Source organism: Stenella coeruleoalba (assembly GCF_951394435.1).
Source record: "Stenella coeruleoalba genome assembly, chromosome: 15".
Taxonomy (NCBI): Eukaryota; Metazoa; Chordata; class Mammalia; order Artiodactyla; family Delphinidae; genus Stenella; species Stenella coeruleoalba.
Window position 1 is genome coordinate 49,320,777 of NC_137161.1, and position 15,882 is coordinate 49,336,658.

General features: G+C 48.1%; 1 protein-coding gene across 2 annotated transcripts; it reads left to right on the forward strand.

The window, feature by feature from the left end:
• The first annotated feature begins 12,140 nt into the window (after positions 1-12,140).
• Positions 12,141-15,565, forward strand: NME4 (NME/NM23 nucleoside diphosphate kinase 4). 2 transcript variants are annotated; one of them, XM_079944769.1, is made up of 5 exons: positions 12,141-12,253; positions 13,877-14,010; positions 14,283-14,384; positions 14,482-14,594; positions 15,119-15,559. In XM_079944769.1, exons 1-5 carry the CDS (start codon positions 12,163-12,165, stop codon positions 15,240-15,242), a joined length of 564 nt encoding a protein of 187 aa, XP_079800895.1. In that variant the 5' UTR covers positions 12,141-12,162; the 3' UTR covers positions 15,243-15,559. The 2 variants fall into 2 exon arrangements, with proteins under 2 accessions (XP_079800895.1, XP_079800896.1); XM_079944770.1 differs by having other exon boundaries at positions 12,148-12,253; positions 13,880-14,010; positions 15,119-15,565.
• Positions 15,566-15,882: the final 317 nt, after the last annotated feature.

Genomic DNA, 15,882 nt, shown 5'->3' on the forward strand with positions numbered 1-15,882 from the left:
TCTACTCAATACTCTGTAATGACCTATATGGGAAAAGAATCTAAAAAAGAGTGGATATATGTATATGTATAACTGATTCACTTTACTGTACACCTGAAACTAACACAACATTGTAAATCAGCTATAATCCAATAATTTTTTTAAAAAAAGAATAAAATGATAAAAATATTAAAAGGAAACTAGAACACGTCCCTTAGAATACAGTCATGGGAAAGAATTTCTTGAGCAAGACAGGGAACCGGGGAACATGAAGAAAAAGTTACTTATTTGACTACATTTTTTAAAATGCTACGTAATTATAAAAAGTGTGAAAGGATAGACGTCATCAATTAAGTCAAAAGACAAATGGGAGAAAACATGTGCTTTGTGTGATAAACGGTGAATATACCTAAGATAGAAAGGAAATTCACACACTGAAAAAAAGACAGTCCAAAAGAAGACACTGGAAATATCCCATATCCCGGCAATTTACAGAAGATGAGAAAGATGAAAGTGGTCCCCTGGTGGCAGTGAGTGACAGGGGCAGATGTTGCCAGGGTAGGATACCCCAAGAGTGATGCTCTGGTTTGAGTGCTCCCCCTTGGCAGCCCTCACCAGCTTCCCTGGGCTGGCAGATGCAGGTCAGGCTACCTGGGACCCCAGCTCCGAGAAGAAGCCACCCACACTGGCTCCCCCTGCAGTGACCCGAGCAGGGGTGAAAAGAGGTCTAAAATGTTTAAAGTTGCAGTCCCAAAAGGATAGGAGAGAACGAGGCAGAAAAAACATAAGAAATTTGGTGAAAGACATTAATGTACAGATTCAAGAAGCTCAGTGAATCCTAAGAAGAAATCGTACAAAGAAAATCACACCCAGGCACATAATAGTCAACTACTGAAAACCAAACAAAAAGAGGAAATATTGAAAGCATCCAGAGAAAAATGACATTCAAGGGAATAACAATTCAAACAACCTATGACTTCTCTGCAGAAACAATGGAGCAGACAGGACAGGGGGGAGGAGAAAACACACCTACCTGGTTGCAAGATTCCTGCATCTTACATGAAGTGGCACAGTATAAATTCTAAATAGTCTGTGTAATGTTAGGGATGTAATTACAATCCCTAGAGCAACCAGTATAAAAATAATGCTAAGGTATACCTAAAAATCCAATAAATAAATTAAAAGGTATTTTAAAATATTCATTTAATCCGAAAGAGGTCAGGAAAGGAGGAAAATAATATAAATTAGAGGGGGCAAACACAAAACAAATAATAAAATAGGAGACCTAACTCCAACCATATCAATAATTACATTAATTATTCATGGACTACACACTCCAACACTCCAGTTAAAAGGCAGAGATTATCAGACTGGATTTTCTAAAAAGCAAGACCCAGCTATCTACATCCATAAAGACACAGATGGGTTGAAAGTAAGCGGATGGACAAAGACCCAGCATGCAATAATAAACATGAGAAACTGGAGTCCCTATATTTCTATTAGATAAGGTGGACTTCAAGACAAAAGGTATCACCAAAAAAATTTTTTTTTCATAACCATAAAAGGGTCAATTCATAAGGAAGAAATAAATATGTATGCACCTATTAAAAGAGCGTCAAGGGACTTCCCTGGCGGTCCAGTGGTTCAGACTCTGTGCTCCCAATGCAGGGGGCCTGGGTTCGATCCCTGATTGGGAAACTAGATCCTGCATAACACAGCTGGGAGCCCGCATGCTGCAACTAAGACCCAGTGCAGCCAAATAAATAAATAATTTTTAAAAACCAGTTCTTGGGCTTCCCTGGTGGCGCAGTGGTTGAGAGTCCGCCTGCCGATGCAGGGGACACAGGTTCGTGCCCTGGTCCAGGAAGATCCCACATGCCATGGAGCAGCTAGGCCCGTGAGCCATGGCCGCTGAGCCTGCGCGTCCGGAGCCTGTGCTCCGCCACGGGAGAGGCCACAGCAGTGAGAGGTCCGCGTACTGCCAAAAACAAAACAAAACAAAAAACCAGTTCTCCATAAACTTCAAAGAATTTGGGTGATACAGAATATGCTCTCTGACCACAATGGAATTAAATTAGAAATCTATAACAATAATTAGGTAACTAGAAGTCAGTGAAAATCAGACTCAGGGTCTCCTGAGAGGCTGCTGGTTTGCAGGTGTTGGGGAAGGGGCAACCTGGAAACTTCCACGTTTACCCAAAGAGGCACAAGATTAGAAACAGCTGGAGAGCCGGTGTAGGGCAAGGAGACAGTAGCAGCAGGGCTGGTACGGAGTCTGGTTCTACTGGGTTGCCCCCTCCTCCCACCCTGCAGGGCAGGGTCTCTCCAAGCAGGAATGTCCCAGAAATTCAAGGCTGTCGCCCCTCATTCCCCACCCATCTCATCCTTAGTCAGGCTGCAAAAGTGTCAACGGGGGCTTCAGTCATCTCAAGGCTAGACTGGGGTAGGATGTGCTTCTAAACTCACATCCGTGGCTGTGGCCTCAGGTCCACACTGGTTGTTGGCCAGAGACCTGGGTTCCTTGTCACGTGGACCTGCCCGTAGGGCAGCTGGAGCTCTACGCAGGATGTGGGGGAGGAGAAAGGAAGAAGCAGATCAGCGGGTCTGGTCACCAATCCTGAAGGCAACCTCCCATCTCCTGCTGTTTTCTCCTTGTCACTGGGTGCAGCCCACACTCAAGGGGAGAGGGTTATGGGAGGGTGTGGGCGGAGTGGTTTTCTGTTATTAACTTGTAAGAGTTCTTTATAAATTCTTCATACTAGACCCTGATCAGATTTATGAGTTGCAAATATTTTCTCTGGCTCTGTAGCTTGTCTTTTCCCTTTCTTGATAACTCCACGCTGTTCACCTAAACGGGTTTGGTCAGCTGAGAGTCTCACTAGCAGTGAGGGGTTCCAGTGGTCCACATCCTCGCTAATATCTGGAATTTTCAGACTTGGAGATTTGTACCATGACTTTATTTGCGTTTCTCTGATTACTCCTGAGGCTGAGCACCTTTGCGTTATTTACTGGCCGTTAAAATTTCCTCTTTGGAGAAACGAATCTTCAAGTATTTGCTGTGCTGTTGGGCCATTGGTCTTTTACTCACTGATTTCTGGTCATAGAGCACTAGACGTGCACAGGTTTTAAGTGGTGGAAATATTCTTTCCTGTTCTGTGACTTGTCTTTTTCTTTCTTCATAGTCTGTGTGTGTGTATTTAATATATTTTATTTTTAAGAGTTTTAGATTCATAGCAAAATTAAGCAGAAAGTGCAGAGTTCCCATATACCCTCTGCCCCCAAACATGCACAGCCTCCCCCACTATCACCATCCCCCACCAGGGCGGTCATTTGTTACAGATGAAGAACCTACATCCTAATCATCCACAGTCCGTAGCTTACATTAAGGTTCACTCTTGGTATTGTACATTCTATGGGTTTGGACAAATATATAATGACATGTATCTATCATTATAGTACCATACAGGGTAGTTTCACTGCCCTAAATATCCTCTGTGCTCTGCCTGTTCATCCCTTCCAGTGCCCAACCCCCGGCAATCATTGATCTTTTTACTATGTCCAGAGTTTTGCCTTTTCCAGCATGTTATATAGTCAGAATCATACAGTATATAGCCTTTCCAAACTGGCTTCTCTCACTAAGTGATACGCATTTAAGTTTACTCCATATCCTTTTAGGGCTTGATGGCACATTTCTTTTTTCTTTTCTTTTTTTTAAAGACCTGTTTTGTTTTTTACCTTTTATTATAGAAATTTTCAAACATACACTGAAATCAAATCATACACTCAAGCCCTCACATACCTATCACCCCAGTTCAACAATCATCAACATTTTGACAGCTTTGTTTCATCTACTCCCCACCCTTTCTTCTTTTTCTTTTAATATTTTTATTTTTTTAATTTATTTATTTTTGGCTGTGTTGGGTCTTCGTTGCTGCACGCAGGCTTTCTCTAGTTGCGTCGAGCGGGGGCTACTGTTCATTGTGGTGCACAGGCTTCTCAATACAATATCTTCTCTTGTTGCAGAGCATGGGCTCTAGGCGCGTGGGCTTCAGTAGTTGTGGCACGCGGGCTCAGTAGCTGTGGCTCGTGGGCTCTAGAGTGCAGGTTCAGTAGTTGTGGCGCTTGGGCTTAGTTGCTCCGTGGCATGTGGGATCCTCCCGGATCAGGGCTTGAACCCGTGTCCCCTACGTTGGCAGGCGGATTCTTAACCACCGGGCCACCAGGGAAGTCCCCTGTATTTCTTTTTATTGTTGAACTATATTCCACTGTCTGGATACACCACAGTTTATTTATCCATTCACCTACTGAAGGACATCTTGGTTGTTTCCAAGTTTTGGCAATTTATGAATAAAGCAATTATGAATAAACCTGCTATAAACATCCATGTGCACTTTTTTGGGGACATACATTTTCAACTCATTTGAGTAAATACCAAGTATAATGATTGCTACAGCACATGGTAAGAGTATGTTTAGTTCTGTAAGAAACCACCAAAATATATTCCAAAGTAACTTCCATTTTGCATTTCCACCAGTGATGAACTAGTGTTCCTTTACATTCCTGCTAGCATTCGGTATTGTCAGTGTTTTAGATCTGGGCCATTTTAATGTCTTCATGGTGCTTTTTATGAAGTTCTTCATTTTAATGTAGTTGAATTTGTCAATCATTTTCTTTATGATTAGTGCCTTTTGTGCCTAAAGAAATTCTTCCCCTTAGAAGGTCCTGCTTATAGTTTCTTACCTTCTGAAAGCTTTATAGATCTGCCTTTCATATTTAGGCCTTTAACCTACCTGAAATTTATTTCTGTGTATGTAGGATTAGGTCTCTCTCTCTTTCCATATGGATACCTGATTGACCCAGCAATGTTTATTGAAAAGTCTGCATTTCCCACTGATCTGCAGCAGCTCCTCAGTCATATATTTGGTGCTCGTACATGTATGAGTCTGTTTCTGGGTTCTCTATCCTGTTCCCTTGGTCTACTTGTCAATACCTGGGCCAACACATGGTCGGAATTATTACAGCTATGTAACAAGGACTGATAGCTTGCAGAACAAGCCCTCTCACCCTCATCTTCTTCAGAGAGTCTGGGTAGTCAGGCACCTTGCATTTCCGTATTGTAATTCGAGACCACAAAACAATCCTGTTGGAACATTGATTGGGGTCTGTGGGTCAAGGTGAGGACAGCTGACCACTGGCCCTGGGCCCTGGCTCTATCTGAAGGGCTCAGGGGTGCAGGGTCCGAGACAGGATGTCTGTCGTCCTAAGTCTCAGAAGGAACTAGGGCTGCCTTGCCAGGAGGAAGCTGAATGTCAACAACTTGGAGACAAGAAAGTCATGCACCAGATGAGGACAGAGACTGAGAGAAAGGACGTTGTTGCAGACCAGCCTCACTTGGACCAAACCTGGCCGGCTTGGGGGAAGGAGAGAAAGGACTCTTCAGGTGGATACATGGCGGGGGTTTTAACCCACGTGAAACTGGACCTGTAACAACTGAAAATGATCTGAGGGCTATGAGATCCACTCCTCAAAAGATGCGAGAGGAGAGTCTAGAAGGGAGGAATGCGGTCACGGAGAAATAAATACCGAGCAAATGTATTGATAAAGTGCTTCCACGTTTAGTGCCGGACGCGGGAGGAGAGTCAGCATCAGAGGAGAAATGAACAGCCTCGTGTTTGTGCTCTGCTGTATCAAATGTGGTCATAAAGTGCTTCCTTCTGGTATCTTCCTTTCTGAGGCTGGGTTTCCTGGAGGTGGACCCTGATGTGGACCTGTGTGAAAATGTGAGAACGATGTTTTAGGACGTGGTCCCAGAGGACACTCAGGGGGAGTAGGAAGTGGGTCTGGAAAGGGAAGAGAAGGAGGCCCAGGTCATGGAACTCTGGCCTGATCTCTCGGGAACCTCTGAAGGCACCCCAGAACTGTTGCGATATGGGGGCCAGGGAGATGCAGGGTGCACATCTCTGCCTCTGGGGGAGGTAAATCCCCCAGCAATCCCACACAGTGGCAGTGGGTCTGGAAGCCTGAGGAGGGCGTCAGGGTGCAGGAGAGGGACAGGAACAGGGACCAGAGGGGACAGGACGAGACAGGACAGAGCAAGAAGCAGCCCATGTGCCAGAACCCTATTCCCTGAGACACCGTCAGCAGCACTTTCCAGAGGAGGGGACGGGGGCTCAGGGCGGGTAAAGGTGTAGCCTTAGAAGAAGGACCAGGGTCGAAACTCAGGTCTCCTAACTCACTCAGCCAGCCACCTGTGAGCCTGAAGTCTTCACACAGAAGCTGCACAGATCCTGGACAGAAGAGGATGCAGGGAACTGTGGTCGGAGGAGCAGTGGACCTAGGGCCACTCTTCTACTTGAGCCCTGGCTTGGCCACAGAGAAGCCAAGGGATTCCACATCTCAGATGAGCTCAGTTGAGCCAGGCTGGGTTGAGTGGGAGGCATCTCAACAAATTACCCCAAATCTGAACGGCTTCACACAACAGCCAGGATACTTTCTGCTGATTCTTTGCTGAGTTAGGGAGTTGGGCAGGGTTCAGCTGGTGGCTCTTCTGCTCCCTGAGGCATAAGCTGGGGCTGGAACTCTCAAGATGACTACCCACACTTCTGGTGCTTTGGTAGGGATGGCTGGGGGCTGGGGGCTCTTTCTTTCTCTTTCTCTGTGGCTGCCTTAGGCTTCTTTACACGGAAAGGAAAGTCCAAGCCCGTGCATCCCAAACGGCAAAGGCAGAAGTGTAGATCTCTAAGGCCCAGATGAGGATGTTACCCAGCGTTTGTGCAGACACAACCAGCCACAGGGCCAGCCCAGATGCAAAGGGGGTGGGGAAGCAGGCTCACCTCCCAACAGGAAGTGGCCACCTTGCACAGAGCAGTACCGTGAGCCAAGTGCTGCACTGTCTCTGGGAACAGGGATCAGTCTGGGGCTGGGCTACAGCAGCCTCAGAGTCCCAGAGCAGTGTAGGGCCTGACCTGTGCAGGGTTGGAAGTGGTTTGATGAAACAGCCAAGATGTCTCAAGACATTTAAAATATGTGACATAATAATAAATGCTTTTTCATTTTTTTGGTCTTTTTTTTTGTTTTTTTTTCTTATTTTTTGCCTTTTCATCTTTGAAAAAACAGCTTTGTTGAGAAATAATTCCATACTAAACCATTCACCCATTTAAAATTTACAATTCAGGGGCTTCCCTGGTGGCGCAGTGGTTGAGAGTCCGCCTGCCGATGCAGCGGACACGGGTTCGTGCTCCAGTCCAGGAGGATCCCACATGCCACGGAGCTGCTGGGCCCGTGAGCCATGGCCACTGGGCCTGTGCGTCCGGAGCCTGTGCTCCGTAACGGGAGAGGCCACAACAGAGAGAGGCCCACGTACCGCAAAAAATAAATAAATAAATAAAATGAAATAAAATTTACAATTCAATGATTTTTGGTGTACTCACACATATGTGTAACCATCACCACAGTCAATTTTAGAACATTTTCATCTCCTAAAAAGAAGCTCCAGGGACTTCCCTGGTGGTCCAGTGGTTAAGAATCCACCTTCCAATGCAGGGGATGCGGGTTCAATCCCTGGTCGAGGAACTAAGATCCCACATGCTGCAGGGCAGCTAAGCCCTCATGCCTCAACTAGAGGGCCCGCATGCCGCAGAGAAGATCCTGTGTGCCGCAACTAAGACCTGAAGCAGCCCAAAATAAAATAAAATAAATATTAAGAAAAAAGAAGCTCCATACCGTTTAGCTATCACCCTCCCATTCCCCCACCACTCCCCACCCCCAGCCCTAAGCAACCACTAATACTACTTTCTGTCTCTGTATACTTCCCTATTCTGTACTTTCACATGAATGGAATCATACAATATGTGGCCTTTTGTGACTGAATTCTTTCACTCAGCATAATGTTTCCAAGGTTCCTTCAAGGGAATTCCCTTGCGGTCGAGTAGTTAGGGGAAAAAAAAGTTCATTCAGGTTACAGCATGTGTCAGTATTTCCTTCCTTTTATGGCCGAATACTATTCCACTGCATGGACTGACCACATTTTGTTTATCTATTCATCAACTGATGGACACTTGGGTTATTTCCACCCTTTGGCTACTATAAATAATGCTGCTGTGAAAATTTGTGTACCAGTTTTTGTGGACATGTACTTTCCTTTCTTTTGGGTATATACCTAGAAGTAGAATTTCTGAGTCATATGATTCGATTTTTAATCATTTGAGAAATTGCCAGACTATTTCCCAAAGTGGCTGCATTATTTTACATTTCCATCAGTAATGTAGGAGGGTTCCAATTTTTCCACATCCTCACCAACACAGGTTATTATCTGACCTTTTGGTTCTAGCCATGATAGCGGGTATAAAGTTGTCTCTCAGGGTTTTGATTTGCATTTCCCTGATGACTAATGATGTTGAGCATCTTTTCAGTGCTGAATCAAAGTGATTCAGTTATATTGTAAAGCAATTATACTCCAATAAAGATGTAAAAAAAAAAAGGGATTCAGTTATATATTCTTTCTCATATTCTTTTCCATTATGGTTTATCACAGGATATTGAATATAGTTTCCTGTGCTATGCAATAAGATCTTGTTGTTTATGCATTGCATACATAATAGTTTGCATGTGCTAATCCCAAACTTCCAATCCATCCCTTCTCCACCCTCCTCCCACTTGGCAACCACAAGTCTGTTCAGTGAGTCTGCTTCTGTTTCATAGATAAGTTAATTTTTTTAAATGATACTTTTTTTAATACATTTTTATTGGAGTATAATTGCTTGACAATACCGTGTTAGTTTCTGTTGCACAACAAAGCAAATCAGCCATATGCATACACATGTGCCCACATCCTCTCCCTCTTGAGCCTCCCTCCCACCCTCCCTATCCCACCCCTCTAGGTCATCACAAAGCACCAAGCCAGTCTCCCTGTGCTATGCTGCTGCTTCCCACCAGCCAACTGTTTCACATTTGGTAGTGTATATATGCCAATGCTACTCTCACTTCGCCCCAGCTTCGCCCTCCCACCTCACGTCATCAAGTCCATTCTCCATGTCTACCTCTTTATTCCTGCCCTGCAACTAGGTTCATCAGTACCTTTTTTTTTTTTTTTTAGATTCCATATATATGCGTTAGCATACGGTACTTGTTTTTCTCTTTCTGACTTACTTTACTCTGTATGACAGGCTCTAGGTCCATCCACCTCACTACAAATAACTGTTTCATTCCTTTTTATGGCTAAGTAATATTCCATTGTATATATGTGCCACATCTTCTTTATTCATTCAACTGTCAATGGACATTTAGGTTGGTTCCATGTCCTGGCTATTGTAAATAGTGCTGCAATGAACATTGTGGTGCATGTCTTTTTTAAAAAAAAAATTATTTATTTGGCTGCACTGGGTCTTAGTTGTGGCATGCGGGATCTGATTCCCTGACCAGGGATCGAACCTGAGCCCCCTGAATTGGGAGCACAGAGTCCTAACCACAGGACTACCAGAGAAGTCCCGTAGATAAGTTAATTTGTGTCATATTTTAGATCCCACATATAACTGATATCATATGGTATTTGTCTTTTTCTGACTTACTTCACTTAATATGATAATCACTAGGTCCATCCATGTTGCTGTAAATGGCATTATTTCATTCTTTTTTTTTTATTTCATTCTTTTTTATGGCTGAGTTATATTCCATTGTATATGTGTATCACATCTTCTTTACTTATTTACCTGTTGATGGACATTTAGGTTGTTTCCATGTCTTGGCTACTGCAACACCACTTGTTGAAAAGACTATTCTGTCTCTCATTGAATGATCTTGGCTTCCTCACCAAAATCAGTTGACTACAGAGGTATGGTTTTATTTCTGGACTCTCAATTCTATTCCATTGGTCTATATGTCTATCCTTGTGCTGGTACCACACTGACTTGATTTTTATTGTTTTGTGATAAGTTTGAAATCAGGAAGTGTGAGCTCTCCTGCTTTGTTCTTTTTCAGGAGTTTCTGGTTATTCCGGGTCTCTTGCAAACCCACTGAATTTGAGAATCAACTTACCAATTTTTACAAAGAAGTCAGGATTTTGACAGGGATTGAGTTGAATCTGTAGATCAGTTTGAGGAGCATTGACATATTAACATGTTAAGTCTTCCAATCCATGAATGTGGGATGTTTTGTCATTTATTTAGATTTTCTGTAATTTCTTTCAACAATGATTTGTAGTTTTTAGAGTATACGAAATCAAAAGGGAAATCAGAAAATACTTTGAGATGAAAGAAAATGAAGACACATCAAAACTTATGGAATATGGTTAGTGCAGTGTTTAGAGGGAAATTTATAGCTGTAAATGTCTATACTAAGAAAGAAAAAAATATTTCAAAACAATAATCTAATCTCCCGTCTTAAGACAGTGGAAAAAGAAGGTCACTTATATTTAACATTGTACTGAAGATTCTAGCCAAGCAATTGATTAATAAAATGAAAAAAAAAAGACATCCAGATTGGGAAGGAAAAAGTCAAACTATCTCTATTCCTGTATGACATAACCTTGTATGTACAAAATCCTCAGGAATCCACTAAAAAACTGTTAGAATTAATAAATGAGTTCACCAAAGTCTCCGGATACAAGATCCATATACAAAACTCAATTGTATTTTTATATGCTTGTAATGAACAACTGAAAATGAAATTAAGAAAACAATTCCATCCACAACAGCATAAAGAAGTATATATGCTTTTTGAAAAACTCATTACAGGACTTCCCTGGTGGTGCAGTGGTTAAGAATCCACCTGCCAATGCAGGGGACATGGGTTCGAGCCCTGGTCTGGGAGGATTCTACATGCCACGGAGAAGCAAAGCCCGTGCGCCACAACTAGTGAGCCTGCACTCTAGAGCCTGTGAGCCACAACTACTGAAGCCTGTGTGCTACAACTATTGAAGCCCGCGCGCCTAGAGCCCGCCCGGGCTCCGCAACAAGAGAAGTCACCGCAATGAGAAGCCCACACATTGTAATGAAGACTAACCCCCACTTCCCGCAACTAGAGGAAGCCCGCGTGTAGCAACATCCAACGCAGCCAAAAATAAAATAAATTAGAAAAAAGAAAAAAAAGAAAAGAATCCGCCTGCCAATGCAGGGGGCATGGGTTTGAGCCCTGGTCCGGGAAGATCCCACATGCCACGGAGCAACTTAGCCCGTGGGCCTAGAGCCTGGGCTCCGCAACAAGAGAAGCCAACACATTCAGAAGCCTGTGCACCCCAACGAAGAGTAGCCCCCGCTCATCGCATCTAGAGAAAGCCCGCGCACAGCAACGAAGACCCAACACAGCCAAAAATAAATAAATAAAATTAAAACAAAAAGAAAACGAAAACTCATTACATAAGATCTTGCAGCTGATCTCATATTTCAAACAGTACTGCGCCATCTTCTCAACTGGAACAATATAGTAAATGAGAATATCTGTGATTTCTGCTTGCGATAAAGTCACAGGCACCGTAAGGGTTTCAGTGGAAGCTAAATTCCTTCAGTTAGAGGAATGCAGTTACATGTCCACTTGAGAATAAAGGTGGGATTTTCCCCATCCAAATGCAGAGATGTCCTGCCTGACCTTGCCTGACCATCCAGGTCCACCCTCCCCTGATGCAGGGTGTAATTTCCGAGGGAGACTCAGGTGGGAGGACACCCCTCGCCCCCCAGAAGCAGGTCCTCCTGCTAGGGCGGGGTGCAGCCCAAGACAGGCGCAGGAGGACTTGCATGAACTCAAACTGATACTTAAGGACTGTGTTCGTATAAAGACGAATACAATCCATGCTGTGTTCATCATCATTGTTGTTTTTTTCTTCTGATTTTAACAGAAATTGACATTAAATACTTCCTTAGTCCGCCTGAGTGAATCAGGGTCGGTGTGGGGCCGCGAGGGTAGAGGCCATGGGGGCCTTGCGCCGCTCTCCCTCCCTCCACCCCTCCTCCTCTCCCCCTTCCCCTCCCTCCCTCCTACCTTTCTCCCGCTGCCCGTTCCCCGGGTTCCTTTTCTCCCTCTGCCCCTCCACCTCCCTCCCCTTCCCTCCTCCCGCTTCCCTCTGTCCCTCCAACCCTTCCCCAGGTTCCTTTTCTCCCTCCACCCTCCTCCCTCCCACTTCCCTCTGCCCCTCCCCCTCCATCCCCGGGCCTCTCTCTTGCGCTCTCAGACAGCACTCGCGGGCAGGGAGTCATGCGCGGTCTCTCCGGGCGCGCGGCGCTGCGGGGGCTGATGTGCCGCACGCGGGCCCCGGTCGCCAGCCTGCTTGCGCGCTCCAGCTCTGGTGAGTCCGCCCACCCGGCGGCCATGCGCGAGGTGGGGCGGGCTGAGGCGCCGCAGGCCTCTGCTGGCGCACGTGCGGGCCCTGGTGCAGGGGGCTTGAGGCCTCGGGACTGGCCGGCTGGAGCTGCGCGACCGTCGGGTTCTCGCCGGGCTGGGGCCCTGCACGCACCCCCCCCCACCACCGCTCACTCCCACCCAGCCCCCCACGCCCCCGCTCACCTCCTCACCGTGCTCAGGGCAGGGGGTCCCCAGGGTTCCAGGGCAGGAGGAAGCCAGAAGCCTGGTGGCCACACTTTGCAGCGGACTCGGGGCTCCTGAGAGGGGTCATTCTCATCAGATGAACACTGCCGTCCTGGGGCGTTTTTCCCTCTGGCCTATCCCTGCCCGCTGGTATCCACAGGGACCTCTGCCCTAGCTGCTGACCCTCAGGCTCTTCCTGAGCAGCAGATGTCCTGGCGTTCCAAATGCTGGCAAGAGTGAACTGCCACCGGCTGAGGCACAAGCCAGCTGGCAGCAGGGCCCCCAGGCACTGGGCTTGGGGGACGGAATAAGGATGGGGGGACTTCCTCCAGCGCGGTTCATTGAAGGGATGTGGTGGGAACCCACTGTCTGCTCTCCAGGCCCTGCACAACTTTGGTTTATTTTCCTCCTGGGGATGGGAAGGCAGCTGCAGATGCCTCCAGGGACACTGGCCCTCCTGGACCCTATGTCTCATCGCTCCTCCAGTTTTCTCCTCCCTCTTTGCAGGAATTAGCTGGACATCCAGGGTCTGGGCTCCTCTCAAAAGTACACTTGACCCTGGACCCAATGCTGAGGGTCAGCATAACTCTGGAAGTGGCCTGGGGCTGTAGGAGGGTGACGATGCTGGGGGGTCTTCCGGGCAGTGTCTCCCCAGGAGGGGGAAGACTGTGGCAGTGTTGACTTTAGGTCTGGAAGCATCCCACCCTGGAACCCCACAGCAGCCTGGCCAACGAAGGTGTGAGGGGAGGAGCCCTCTCAACTCTCCCCACCTGCAGACAGGAACCCCTCCACCTTTCTCCTCAATCCCCAGGTCCCTTTGTCCCGCTGTCTGTGGCCCAGCCGGTGGGGAAAGTGCACTTCTGTCTCCCTGGTCCCCTGCCATTCCTTCACCTGAGACCCAGAAGATGGGTGGTAGTTCCTTCCTGATGTGGCAGGTTGGGGGTTCAGACATTGTGCTAGCGCCACAAAGGACAAGAGTGAAAATCAGGCCAAGACTTGTACTTTCTTTCCAGTGTGGCATCTTTGGGCCTCCAGGTGGCCTCTGAGCTGGACTGTGCCTCCCTAGGCCTCCAGGCTGTCTAAGATAGATGCCTTTTCAGGGGACTCAGCTCTATCATGGGCAGCTTCTGCCACTGCCTGGGAGGGCCCATGGCCCCTCTGACAGGCTGAAGTCCCCAGGGACCCCCTGTGCTGCTTGTCCCAAGGGGTAGCACCATGCTAGACAGTCCTGGCTGTGGACACCACACTTCTCCCCTCCAGAGCTGCTCTGCCTGAGGCAGACACTCTGAAGTCCAGGTGACCCCTGGGTCCTGGCAGGGGAACCCAGGTCCGGGAGACATGAAAGGGTGAGGCCTCGGCAGCCCCGAACCCCCCTCTTCTAAAGGAGGACCCTCCTGGACCCTGGAGCGGACCCTGGTTGCGGTGAAGCCAGACGGGGTGCAGCGGAGGCTCGTTGGGGATGTGATCCAGCGCTTTGAGAGGAGGGGCTTCAAGCTGGTGGGGATGAAGATGCTGCAGGTACCAGGGCTCTTGGCCTGTGGGTGTCCCTGAGGGGACTGGGATGGGGGGCTTCTCACATCTCAGCCCTGCGTCAGGAAGACATCCTGGTGTTGGCAGTAGAAGGGGAGGGGTGGGGAGGTGTCTGCCTTGTGCTTTTGTGGCTGGAGTGCTGCCCCATGTAGGTGTCGTCTGCAAAGGGCCCTGTGATCAGTACACCATGTCACTGTCCCAGTGCCTGGTGGGGCTCCCTCTCCAGGGCCTCCTCTCACCTCCTTCCCCCAATGCACCAGGCACCAGAGAGCATCCTTGCCGAGCACTACCACGACCTGCAGAGGAAGCCCTTCTACCCAGCCCTCATCAGCTACATGAGCTCCGGTCCGGTGGTGGCCATGGTACAGCGGGGCAGGGGTGGTGGGAGGGGTGGAGGGTCCTGGACTGAGCCCTTGGTGATACCCACCTCTCCCCACCTCCTTTATCTCTGTGCTGCAGGTCTGGGAAGGCCCCAATGTGGTTTGCACCTCGAGGGCTATGATAGGACACACCAACTCGGCTGAGGCTGCCCCTGGCACCATCCGGGGAGACTTCAGCATCCACATCAGCAGGTATGGGGGCCCTAACACACTTGGCCACTTGGAGCTGAGGGCCAGCTCACTAGGGGCTTGGGGTGGCGGCTTGCTGCTAAGGCAGATCCACCAGACCTGGGCTTCTTGCTCAGGGGAAAGTAAAGCCAGAGGAGACTTTTACTGATGGCACATCACACCTAACGTTTGCTAGTGCAGTTTTTTTAAAAACCCTTTCATGCACACAGGAGAAGATAAAGCATTCCGTGGGTGTTTTATATGTGCTCTGCCATCGTTGTCTGTCACCTCACTTTATCGCCAGACACCCCGGGGGTTAGCACGGGACAGATGAGGTTGTGGGTAAGAAGCTGAGATCAGGCTGTAATCCAGTTTTGCAGCTCCCCTGTTCTTCCTTTCACCTCTGTACAATCACCCCGCTTGCTCCCCTCGACAGTAGGGGATCAGCAGACTGTCCCTGGGACCCCCAAGGTGCACGCAGCAGACTGTCCCTGGGACCCCCAAGGTGCACACTGAAGCCTGTGTCCTACCTCTGCCACCTGGCACAGGAATGTCATCCACGCCAGCGACTCCGTGGAGGGGGCCCAGAGGGAGATCCAGCTGTGGTTCCAGAGCAGTGAGCTGGTGGACTGGGCAGACGAAGGCCACCCCAGCAGCATCTATCCAGCCTGAGCACTCAGGGTGCCCTCGGTCACCCCAGCATCCACCCAGGACCAACTACCTCTGTCGACAAGACCTTGAGCCCACACCCATGCTCTGCCCATCTGTCCCAGACCCACCCGCCTGTCCACCTGCTGCCCCACCCCAGCCCAGAGGGGTTGAGCCACCAACTTTATGTGCCTTTTAGTATTATCCGAAGCAAGCAAGAGATTGGACAAAATCCTTTCTGTACCAAAGTGCCAGACAAGCTTTGGGGTGCCTCCAAAAGCTGGTAGTGTGACCTCCCTTCCCCCAGAGTGGGGACATTAAAATTCACTGTGCTGTGCGTGGGGGTGGAGTGCTCATTACAGCCTCTGCCATCTCTGAGGTAAGGATGAGGCCTTTATGCAAAGTTGTAAGCAGCCTGAAAGTAGAAATGAAGCTTACCATCTCTCACACACCAGGAGGGAATCAATAACTTTGTTGAATGTATGAGACAGGCAGAGGTCCAGAGATCTCCAGCCTGAAATCTGGGGAATCCAAGCTGAGCCCCTGAGCTAGTGCTCTCCCTGAAGGAGGAGCCCTAGGCAGGACTGGAGGGTTGCAGGAAGGGGTAGGCAGGGAACTGAAGCCGCCCCCAGGGCAGAAAGGCTGGTGACCACACTGACACTAC

Bases quoted from the DNA above. Each gene is read 5' to 3' on its own strand.
- NME4 (XM_079944769.1), top strand. From the start codon at position 12,163: ATGCGCGGTCTCTCCGGGCGCGCGGCGCTGCGGGGGCTGATGTGCCGC. The intron at 12,254-13,876 runs GTGAGTCCGCCC...CCTCTTCTAAAG, and splicing joins GCTTGCGCGCTCCAGCTCTG to GAGGACCCTCCTGGACCCTG. The intron at 14,385-14,481 runs GTACAGCGGGGC...TCTGTGCTGCAG, and splicing joins CCGGTCCGGTGGTGGCCATG to GTCTGGGAAGGCCCCAATGT.